This window comes from Rhinoraja longicauda, chromosome 13 (genome assembly GCF_053455715.1).
Source record: "Rhinoraja longicauda isolate Sanriku21f chromosome 13, sRhiLon1.1, whole genome shotgun sequence".
Lineage (NCBI taxonomy): Eukaryota > Metazoa > Chordata > Chondrichthyes > Rajiformes > Arhynchobatidae > Rhinoraja > Rhinoraja longicauda.
Window position 1 is genome coordinate 38,347,462 of NC_135965.1, and position 11,428 is coordinate 38,358,889.

The window sequence follows — 11,428 nt, forward strand, 5'->3', positions numbered from 1 at the left end:
CTTTACTGGTTTTATTTTGCAATAAAGGTTATTCACTGTATTCACTTTGTTGTGTATCTCTACGTTGTGGATGGCTGGATTGTAATCATGTATTAGTTTAGTTTGGAGATACGGCGTGGAAACAGACACTTCGGCCCACCGATCAGTGATCACCGCACACTAACAATATCCTAAACACACTAGGTACATTTTACAATTATACCAAGCTAATAAACCTACAAACCTGTATGTCTTTAGAGTGTGGGAGAAAACCCACGCAGGTCATGGGGAGAACGTACAAACTCCGTACGGACAAGAACCCGGACAAGATCATAGTCAGGATCGAACCCGGGTCTCTGGCGCTGTAAGGCAGCAACTCTACCACTGCACCACCGTGCCTTTCCGCTGACTGGTTAGCACGCAACAAAAGCTTTTCACTATGCTCTGTACACGTGACAATAAATTAAACTCAACTAAACTTATTGGGAGATGTAAGGATTTCAAAAAGACAGGTACATGGATAGGACAGGTTTAGAGGGATATGGGCCAAACACAGGCAGGTGGGACTAGTGTAGATGGGACATGTTGGTCAGCGTGAGCAAGTTGAGCCAAAGGACCTGTTTCCACGCTGTATGACCCTATGAGATTCCACATGTCTCCAAATGCTCTATTGAACTTCTACAAGTGTATGGTGGAAAGTAGAGTTAGGTTGCACTACGCAATTGGGCTTGCAATGGTTAACCTAGAATAACTAATATCTTATTGTATATTTACTTGTGTTGTTGTGTTTAATGTGTCTGTAAAACTACAGCAAGTAAGATATTCATCACCCTGGTCCTCAGTGCATATGGCAATAAAACATTCTTGACTCTCTCTTGACCTTTGTGTTTGTTTACCTTTAGACGCTGGTGCAGTGGGATGGGGACAAATTAATCTGCATTCAGAAGGGTGAGAAGCCCAACAGAGGCTGGAAGCACTGGATTGAGGGCGATAATCTGCACCTGGTATGAAACCTTTTGTAGTAAGATGTTCCCATTAAAGTTGTGCCACTGATTATTTAGATAAACTTTGAGGTCTAATGCTTTGCCGATCAAAACAGTAAATTTGATTGCATAGCAAGAAATCTGAATGACCAATTGCTTTCACATTGGCATCTCAATTTTCCAGTGTGAAACGCAACAGAATGTCACCTTGTCTCAGCAGTGGAAGCACGGAAGTGCACATGCTGGTTTACAAAACAAAGTTCTGGAGTAACTCAGCACGTCAGGCAGCATCTCTGGAGAACATGGACAGGTGACGTTTCAGGTCGGGATCCTTCTTCATACTGTCCCTGTTCTCCTGAGATGCTGCTTGACCCACTGAGTTGCTCCAGAACTGTGAGTCCTTTTCCGTCTCAATGGCTTGCTGCCTGCGGAGAATGTAAAGAGTACATCACCACTGTTCTGCTTCCTGCTCCACTTATGATGCAGTGCTTGTATCTCGGCATTCGGCAAACATGGTTTAAGCAAGAAGACCACTGGCATGTTGAGGCTTGTATACACTGGAATTTAGAAGGATGAGAGGAGATCTTATCGAAACGTATAAGATTATTAAGGGGTTGGACACGTTAGAGGCAGGAAACATGTTCCCAATGTTGGGGGAGTCCAGAGCAAGGGGCCACAGTTTAAGAATAAGGGGTAGGCCATTTAGAACTGAGATAAATAAAAACTTTTTCAGTCAGAGAGTTGTGAATCTGTGGAATTCTCTGCCTCAGAAGGCAGTGGAGGCCAATTCTCTGAATGCATTCAAGAGAGAGCTAGATAGAGCTCTTAAGGATAGCGGAGTCAGGGGGGTATGGGGAGAAGGCAGGAACGGGGTACTGATTGAGAATGATCAGCCATGATCACATTGAATGGCGGTGCTGGCTCAAAGGGCCGAATGGCCTCCTCCTTCACCTATTGTCTATTGTCTATTGAGAATAGCTGTGGGTGAGCAATAAAACCCAAGGCTGTCAAATTTGCCCAGATTTTTCCCCAGCCATGCTTTCCCCCTTCTCACCCACCACCCCTCCACTGCTGCTCATCAGATAGATCAACCATGATTGAATGGCGGAGTAAACCTGATGGGCCGAATGGCCTAATTCTGCCCCTAAGACTTATAAACTTATGAGCCTTAAATGAAATGGGTTATTTTCTCACTGCACTTTTGCCTCAGACTAATTTCAATCACATTTCTTCACATGACCAAAGCACTTATCTGTGTCAGCAGGAGTCCTGTACATTTAAATACATTGGACGCCTGTGCTGTAGATGGGGGTACGCAATGAATGGGGTGATCTTTGAGCAGGTTCATCACTGAAACATCGAAGATGTCCAATAATATAAGTCATAAGGTCATGAGTGTTAGGAGTAGAATTAGGCCATTTGGCTCATCAAGTCTACTCCGCCATTCAATCATGGCTAATCTATCTCCCCCTCCTAACCCCATTCTCATGCCTTCTCCCAAGAACCTCTGACACCTGTACTAATCAAGAATCTATCTATCTCTGCCTTAAAAAAAATATCCACTGACTTGGCCTCCACAGCCTTCTGTGGCAAAGAATTTCACAGATTCACCACCCACTGACTAAAGAAATTTCTCCTCATCTCCTTCCTAAAAACACGTCCTTTAATTCTGAGTCTGTGACCTCTAGTACTAGACTGTCCCCCTAGTGGAAACATCCTCTCCACATCCACTCTATCCAAGCCTTTCGCTATTCTGTATGTTTCAATGAGGTCCCCCTTAATTCTTCTAAACTCCAGCGAGTACAGGCCCAGTGCCGACAAACGCTCATCATAGGTTAACCTACTCATTCCTGGGATCATTCTTGTAACCCTCCTCTGGACCCTCTCCGGACCCAGCACATACCATATCAGTGGTAAATGTACATATTTGAACAAATAGAGGCACTTCTTTAGCCTCCATGAGGCAGGTCGGTGCCACTGTTGCTTGGGCTAATATAATTTCCACTCATCACTTTTGACCTTTTGTTGCCATTCCCTACGGTTTAGTGTGACCCTACCCTCAGCTAAAGCTCTTTGCCGACTTGTTTAGCCAATTTCCCAACGCGTTCGTTAAAAATTCACTCGGCAAAGCGTGGTCAAGAACATAACTTTTCTTTTGTAGTTTATATGTTTGAATTTCCCTCCACCAATTATTCTCGTGCGAAGGATTACGTTGTGTTAACACCAGAAGTCTTACAATACCTTGCTTAGGTGGAAGTCTCTCGTACAATGCTCGGGGCTATCTCTGCCCATCATCAGAGCCAAGCCTGGTCCTCCAAATAAACTACTTCAGACACACGGTCGGTGAATGTCCTTTAATTTATCGTTCTTTTCCTTTACAGGAGCTAACATGCAATGACGAGGTCTGCCATCAAGTTTTCAAGAAAAAATAGTCAATGAACAAATTCGTCAGTCTGTTTGAATGCGGACTTGTGTGCAGCATTTTGACGTCTAATGTGCGCTGTGTTTTCACAATAAAGGGAATTTTTCCCACACTGTACAAATAGTGACTCGAATTACACTAAATTTATTTGCATTGAATGTCGTGTAAAATAAAAGCAGTACATTAGGAACCTTCCATCCTTCACCCTCAGTGCTTGTTTCCAAAGAGACAGCGAATTATCTTTAATGTTTTGCTGTCAATAATGCATCACCAGGACTCAGATTTATCCTCATTTGCCTGAGGCAAACACTTCTCTCTTTGGCTTCTCCTCAGAGAAAAGCTCAATCAGAGCTCTCAAAAAAAAAAAAATCTTTATTTCAAGCTAGTGGTTTAGGCAAGGGAGATTGAACATCACACAAGAGAAGTCGGGAAGGTAAAGATGTTTAAGGGGGTCTGGATTTCCATTTTCCATAGTTACTAAACTTTTAATAATAAGTAATGAGGTGAGATGTCATGATAAAGTCTTAATGAGAGAAGTGAAATCAATGGGTTCAACCAAATGCTTTTTCTGATCAATAGGAACACATGAGTGGAAAGTGGCTCAGGAACACATTTAATAAAACAAGAGTGACACAAAATGCTGTAGTAACTCAGAGGGACGGGCAGCATCTCTGGAGAGAAAGAAAGGGTGACGTTTCAGGTCGAGACCCTTCTTCAGACTGGTCAATAAAACCGTAACAGCCTCTCGATTCCCACCAGCACTTTTTTGCTTCACGAATCTCAATCTTACTTTTACTGAATAAAGGGCTAATCAAAATTCCTTATTATAAAACGGAGAGTGCTGAAAGAAGTGGGAGAAATGCGTGCACACCAATGGGTTGGGCAACAATGAGAAGGGCCAGACGGGGCCAAGGGTTGATGGTAGACACACAATGTCTAGACCCACTGCGCATCGCTCATCCCCAGCAACCTCTGGAGCTGTCCCCACACCACCCACTTCCATCCAGGGACCTCAACAACCCTCCAGGGTGAGATAGAGGTCCACTTTGAACTCTCCTTCTCCCATTCTCATATCAACCTTTCTTTCCTTGGCCTCTTCCTTTGCCAGAGCGAGGCCACATGCAAACTGGAAGAACAGCACGTCATTTTCCACTTAGGTAGCCAACAACCCAATGGTATAACATTTGTTCCCTTTAAGGTCTTCTCTGATCCCAGCCACAGGCAATCGAGCCATAGCTGGGTCCGATTAATGGTTATTGGACCAATTAATCTGATCCTTGTCCTTATAAACCCAGGAGTCCAGCTAGAGGAGGTGAGAGATGAAGTTGATTCATGAGTTGTTGGAAATAAAGCCCATCCATCAGGTGAGTTCACCTTACTGTGTGTACATTGCTGATCCAGTGCCATGATTAATGCTACACATTATATTCCCCAATTTCAATAAACCCTTGGCCTGTCTCTGATTGTATCACTTCTGCCTGACTACCCCCACAACCTCCAACCTTATCATTCCCCACCCCTACATTGCCTGGGTTTACCTTCTCTCCAAAATCCACAAACAGAATTGCCCTGGCAGACCCATTGTTTTTGCTGCTCCTGTCCCACTAAAATAATTTCCATGTGCCATGTCTGAAGAAGGGTCTTGACCTGAAATGTCACCCATTCCTTCTCTCCAGAGATGCTGCCTGGCTCACTGAGTTACTCCAGCATTTGTATGCCTATCTTCCATGTACCTTGACTCCATCCTATTCCCTGGTCCAATCCCTCCTGACTGGTCCAAAAAAAGCGCTAATTTGTTCTCTATACCTTTTCATACCTCTAGTTTCCCTATCCCCTGACTGAATCTGAAGTAGGGGCTTGACCTGAAATGTCACCTATTCTTTCTCTCCAGTGATGCCGCCTGACCTGCTAAGTTACTCCAGCATTGTGTGTCTACCATCAACCCTTGGCCCTGTCTGGCCCTTCTCATTGTTGCCCAACCCATTGGTGTGCACACATTTCTCCCACTCCCCATCACTCTGTCCCTTTCATCTCCTTCTGTTCTTCTTCCACACCTCCCTACTCGTCCCCATTTCCCTTTTATACCCCTATGTCCTTCCCCTTCCTCAGAGTGCAGAAGCTTTAAGATGAGGGGGATAAAAATTTAACAGATGTGTGGGACAGGTTTTTACACTGATGTTGCCTGGAACATGCTGTCAGGGGTGGTGGTGGAGGCAGACAGGATGGGGTTATTTAAGGAAATGGAGGGATATGAATCTCGTGTTGACAGAGGAAATTAGTTTTACCTGATGTAATGTTTGGTATGGACATTGTGGGCTGAATGGCCTGTTTCTGTTGCGTACTGTTCTATGTCTATGTCCATGCTGAAAACCGAGTTCATGCTGACCAGTGATCCCCACACACTTACACTCTCTTACACACACTCGGGACAATTTGCAATTACCCCCAAGCCAATTAACCTACAAACCTGTAGGTCTTTGGATTGTGGGAGGAAACCGGAGATCCTGGAGTAAACCCACGCAGGTCACAGGGTGAACGTACAAACTCCGTACAGACACGCACCCGTAGTCAGGATCGAACCCGGGTCCCTGGTGCTGTAAGGCAGCAACTCTACCTCGGCTCCACCTGAAATCTAAAATCTAACTAGAAAATACCCAAAGCATCAGATGGAATGTGTAAAGAGAGAAGTGGAGCTAATATTTTAGGTCAATCGGAACTGGGAAATGTCAGACATCACGAATATCTTAAGTTGCAGGGAAGTGAGAGAAATGTGTGCAGCGGGGCAGAAACCAAGGCACAAATGGTGAAAGTGACAGCTGAGAGAGGACGCTGAAGGCTTGTTGATCGCGGCACTATAAACAAACTGATCACAGATAATAAATGAGTCCCACATGTCTGCGAAACTGCTGATCTTTGCTTAATGGTCCTAGCTCCATTCAGGGGACATCAAAAAAAGTCATCCCGTGTTCTGATTGTGGGGGGAAAAATAGCATTGGTCAACTGTTTCATATCTGGGTGAGATGCAATGTGCTTGCAATGCATCTAAAGCGTTCTTCAGTGTCTCATTTTAGGGCTTTATGGTGTGGTACGATTCTCTGTCCTCGGGGGGGCAATGAGCTATCTCTCTGTCCATCTGCGCTGGTTTATCTTTGCATTGTCAGCTCAAAATACAATGTAAATTTCTCTCTCCGCTGTCTCCATTATTCAAAGCGGTCACTCGGCAGGGAATCTACTTACTCGGGCAACTTTTTCGTTCTGTGGCGGGGCATCACATAACATTGTCCGCCACGCCGTACCTCTGGAGTCACCAGGAAAACAATGTGGATAACACGTTTAAGGAAGTGCATGCACTGCAGCTTAAGAGAGAACCAGTAGAGACGGTAGTTGGAGGGAGCGCAGGAAGCAGACGGGTGATCATACAGAGGTGTATAAAATGGTGAGGGGAAAGGATAGGGTGAATGCACAGAATCTTTGACCCCAGGGTAGGGACATCAAGGACCAGAGGACATGGGTTTAAGGTGAGAGGAGCAAGATTTAAGCAAGAGGGTCTGAAGAAGGGTCTCAACCCGAAACCTTACCCATTCCTTCTCTCCAGAGATGATGCTTGTCCCGCTGAGTTACTCCAGCTTTTTGTGTCTATTTTTGGTTTAAACCAGCATCTGCAGTTCCTTCTAACACAAGAGTTGATACTTACCTGAGGAATAGTCATACAACGTGGAAACAGGCCCTTCGGCCCAACCTGCCCACACTGACCAACATGTCCCATTTACACTAGTCCCACTTGCCTGCTTATTCAAAAATTCTTCCTCCTAATATTGGCCTTTTCTCCATGTTGCACATTACCTCTTATTTGTCTCTATCATTCAAGATGCACTAATTATGGACCCTTTGCCTTTCCCTTTTAAAGGAATTTGCATCTAAACTAAACACAAGATGCTTTTTTAAAAAGTGAATTATAGAAAGTACAAGAGGGGATTGAAAAAGAGGGCAGCACAGTGACACAGCAGTGGGGATGCTGCCTTGCAGCTCCAGAGACCCGGGTTTGATCCTGACTACGGTGCTGACGGTATGGAGTTTGGGCATTCTGCATGTGACCAAGTGGGTTTTCTCCAGGTGTTCGGGTTTCCTCCCACAATCCAAAGACGTGCAGGTTTGTAGGCTATTTGGCTTTGGTAACATTGTAAATTGTCCCTAGTGCGTAGGATAGTGTCAGTGTACAGTGCACGGGATGATCACTGGTTGCCGTGGACTTGGTGGGCCGAAGGGCCTTACTTCTTCGTTGTATTTCTAAAATCTAAAGAGCCGGGGAAAGGTGACAAGAAAAAAAGATAGTAGGCAGTCTTAAATAGAACAATAAAGCATTCTTAAATGTGAAAAGTGTAAGAGACGAGGCAGAGAAAAAGTAGGGCTTTATAAGGGTCCATTCATGAGAACAGGTTCAGCCCACAAAACTGTGAGGAAGTTCGAGGCAGATGGCAAGATAATGCTTCCACCCCCACTTTCCCACCACCATCATCTCTGCCATCTGTCAAATTGTTTCAGAGTGCCCGCGGCAATCAAAACTATTAAAATTAAAATAGAAGTAAGACATTACCTCGCTAAACATACTAAATTATCAATAGATAAAACCATTTAAAAGCTTGTTTAAATGATTGAATAAAACGGTTCTGCAGACATTAATAATTAAAACATAACTTGCCTCGTATTTATGTTTCCTCCTTGCAGTATCAAACCTCCACTGAAATGAATGGGCTCAGGGATACTGCACAGTGTTTGACCTGGCATAGCATCCATTACCAGACTAACCGCTGGGGGAATCTCAGTGAGTTTCTTTGCTGATATGGGCCTCCATACTGAGACTAGTCGGGGAGTGTGCTGACAGATTTGCCAACTGAAATCTGTTAACAAGGTGCATGGCCTCTGCATTTGCATGTGCTGTTATGGTGAACTTGTAGGCATCTGCCGGGATACAGTTCATTATGGAGCTGATGACATTTGATGGTCAAATCAGTTGAAAAATTCTGTATCTATCTCTACAGATACTGACTGTCCTGCTGTGCGTCCCTGGCATGTTCTGTTTCTTTTCCACATTCCCAGCATCTGCAAGATTTTGTCTTTGACAAGTCCATTTACAAACTCCCCCAAAAACGTGCACTCCCAGTGTAGGGAGGAGATGTAGCCGCTGGTTTACGTTCGGGTCGGAACCCTTCTTTCAGTCTGAAGAAGGGTTCCAACTCGAAACATCACCTGTTCCTTTTCTCCAGAGTTGCTGCCTGACCCGCTGAGTTGCTCCAGCACTTTGTGTCTATCTTCGGTGAATTCCCAGTCATGGTTTAGGCCAAATAAATTAAATGAAGGATCATCATATCAGTTCTGTTTGTTCTGCAAAGAGCATTTGATCTCCAAAAGTCTTCTCCCAGCACCACATGTTATCGGTAGCTTGTGATTTTACTTGTAAGCAGCCTGTCTGAATAGGAAATTGGGAATTCAATGTCATTCGTGTTGATTTTGACAAGACCAATAAAGTTCTTGGCTGCGGTTAATTGTATATGGTACTAATAAATGTTTTTGGAAGGCAGCAACCCATTCTGAATTGAGACACAAAAAAACTGCAGATGCTGGAATCTTGAACAAAGCACAAAGTGCTGGAAGAACTTAATGGGTCAGGCAGCATCTGTGGAGGGAACGGACAGATGACGTTTCGGTTCGGGACCCTTCTTCAGACTGGCAGATAACGATTTGGGTTGGGACCCGTCTTCAGAATATGACCTGAAACGATACCTGTCCATTGCCTCCACAGATGCTGCTTGACCTGCTGAGTTACTCCAGCATTTTGTTTTTAACCTATTCTCAACCCCTTCACTAAATTTTCGAGTGGATTTCATCAAATCTGGCAAGATATTGGAGTTTCCACGTGCATGAAAATTGAATTAACTTCACTTTATTGAAACCTCAAGATTGTAGGTATCTTCTATCTAGAAAACAATGCAAGATCATTGGCAAGAAATTAGCAACGCTAATGCCTGTAATGTGAACGTTTTTTGTGGTGGAATAGTGTCAGAATGCCACATTATGAAAGTGTGTTAACATGCAGACTAGTAATACATGTGCACTGGTCATATGCATGACAGAGAGATCACAATGTCAATCAGAGTACAATACTGATTATCACCATTAAAGAACTCAATGCTCCACCTAATAACATCTCTTAACCTTACGTGGTTGAAGATATTCAGCAACAGGAAGGATCTGTTCACTTGTACTACTGAAATGGATTTGTTATCTAATGGTTGTTGTGTTCCACCGTGACTATGACTCTTTGGTGGCTGCCACAGTTTTTGTTTAGTTTAGAGATGCAGCACGGAAACAGGCCCTTCAGCCCACCGAATCCACGCTGACCAACAATCCCAGTGCACTAACACTATCTTGCGCACACCAGGGACAATTTGCATTTATACCAAGCTAAGTGGCCTACAAACCGGTACGTCTTTAGAGTGTGGGAGGAAACCAGAGCACCCGGAAAAAAGCTACAAACTCCATAAAGACAGCATCCGTAGTCAGGTTGTTTCAGGTTACAAGTCTAAGAGGAATACTATGTCAAATACTGAAGGAAGTTGTGTTGACGTCAAAGCTTCTGGACAAACTAGTTGCTCCCAGACCTGTGTGCTTTAGTAAGGATTTTCCTTGGAAAAGTACTGGGTGAATGAAGTAGATGAGCAACTGGATAGAGGATCAGTGTGACAGAGGAAGGGATGGGGTGAAGGATTTAATGAGGGAGTGCAGTTTCATGAATGAATGAAGCACAATATTTGTGCTACATTAATAACATCCTCGCTGAAGTTTTGTGTCTCCCGGAGCCACAACTGAGCCTCACATCAGGGCAACAATGTTGATAGACAATAGATAATAGGCAATAGGCAATAGGTGCAGGAGGAGGCCATTCGGCCCTTCGAGCCAGCACCGCCATTCAACGTGATCATCGCTGATCATTCTCAATCAGTACCCCATTCCTGCCTTCTCCCCTGGCTCTGCTATCCTTAAGAGCTCTATCTAGCTCTCTCTTGAATGCATTCAGAGAATTGGCCTCCATTGCCTTCTGAGGCAGAGAATTCCACAGATTTACAACTCTCTGACTGAAAAAGTTTTTCCTCATCTCCGTTCTAAATGGCCTACCCCTTATTCTTAAACTGTGGCCCCTGGTTCTGGACTCCCCCAACATTGGGAACATGTTTCCTGCCTCTAACGTGTCCAACACCTTAATAATCTTATATGTTTCGTTAAGATCTCCTCTCATCCGTCTCGACCCGAAACGTCACCCATTCCTTCTCTCCAGAGTTGCTGTCTGACTGAAAAGGTTTTTCCTCATGTTGGGGGAGAGATGTTGGGGGCTCTCTCAGTGAAAGATACTGAATATCACAAATGTAGCCAGAAATATTCAACAAGACAATCAGCGTCTATGGAGAGAGACAGACACCCTTAAACATCACAGTTCAACAGTTCTTTATCAAGTTTCTGTAGGTGGCCTTTATAATGAATGAATGAATGAATGAATGAATGAATGAATGAATGAATGAATAGGTTTGAATGAATGAATAAGTTTATTGGCCAAGTATGTGCATATACAAGGAGTTTTGTAGACATCAGACACTTTTCAGGCCAAAGCTAAAACTGTTTACAACACTCCACATCACCGTACCCTCGAGGTCGGCTTTGGGAGGTACCTGCAGGGGATAAACGTGGACGCGTGAGGTGAGGGATGTTGGTTCGCAGGTCTTCCAGCACCTCCAAGAGCTGGAGGCCTGCAACTGCCTGGGGCATACCGGGAACGGGCACCCACTCGTAAGACTTGGAGAGTGGACTGGACTCTGAAAATGGCGCCAAAACACGGTGCCTCTCACAAGCAGGATCAGCAGACTATTTTTGGACAATTTGCTAATCGAGGATGTGCTCGGGTATGGGGAAACCTCTACTGGACTGTTCGTGGGAAAATAATTTCACTGTGCATTTGCATGAAAGCACCATTGAACCATATTCAAAGAGAGTT

The 11,428-nt window shown here is 44.3% G+C and overlaps 1 protein-coding gene across 1 annotated transcript in view; it reads left to right on the top strand.

Moving 5' to 3' along the window:
• Nucleotides 1–3,394, top strand: part of LOC144599263 (retinol-binding protein 2-like) — a 36,631-nt gene extending 33,237 nt beyond the window's left edge. The window contains exons 3-4 of the mRNA XM_078410029.1: nt 882–983; nt 3,344–3,394. Coding sequence (XP_078266155.1) covers nt 882–983; nt 3,344–3,394 — 153 coding nt within the window. The remainder of the gene's footprint in view (nt 1–881; nt 984–3,343) is intronic.
• The last annotated feature ends 8,034 nt before the right edge of the window (nt 3,395–11,428 follow it).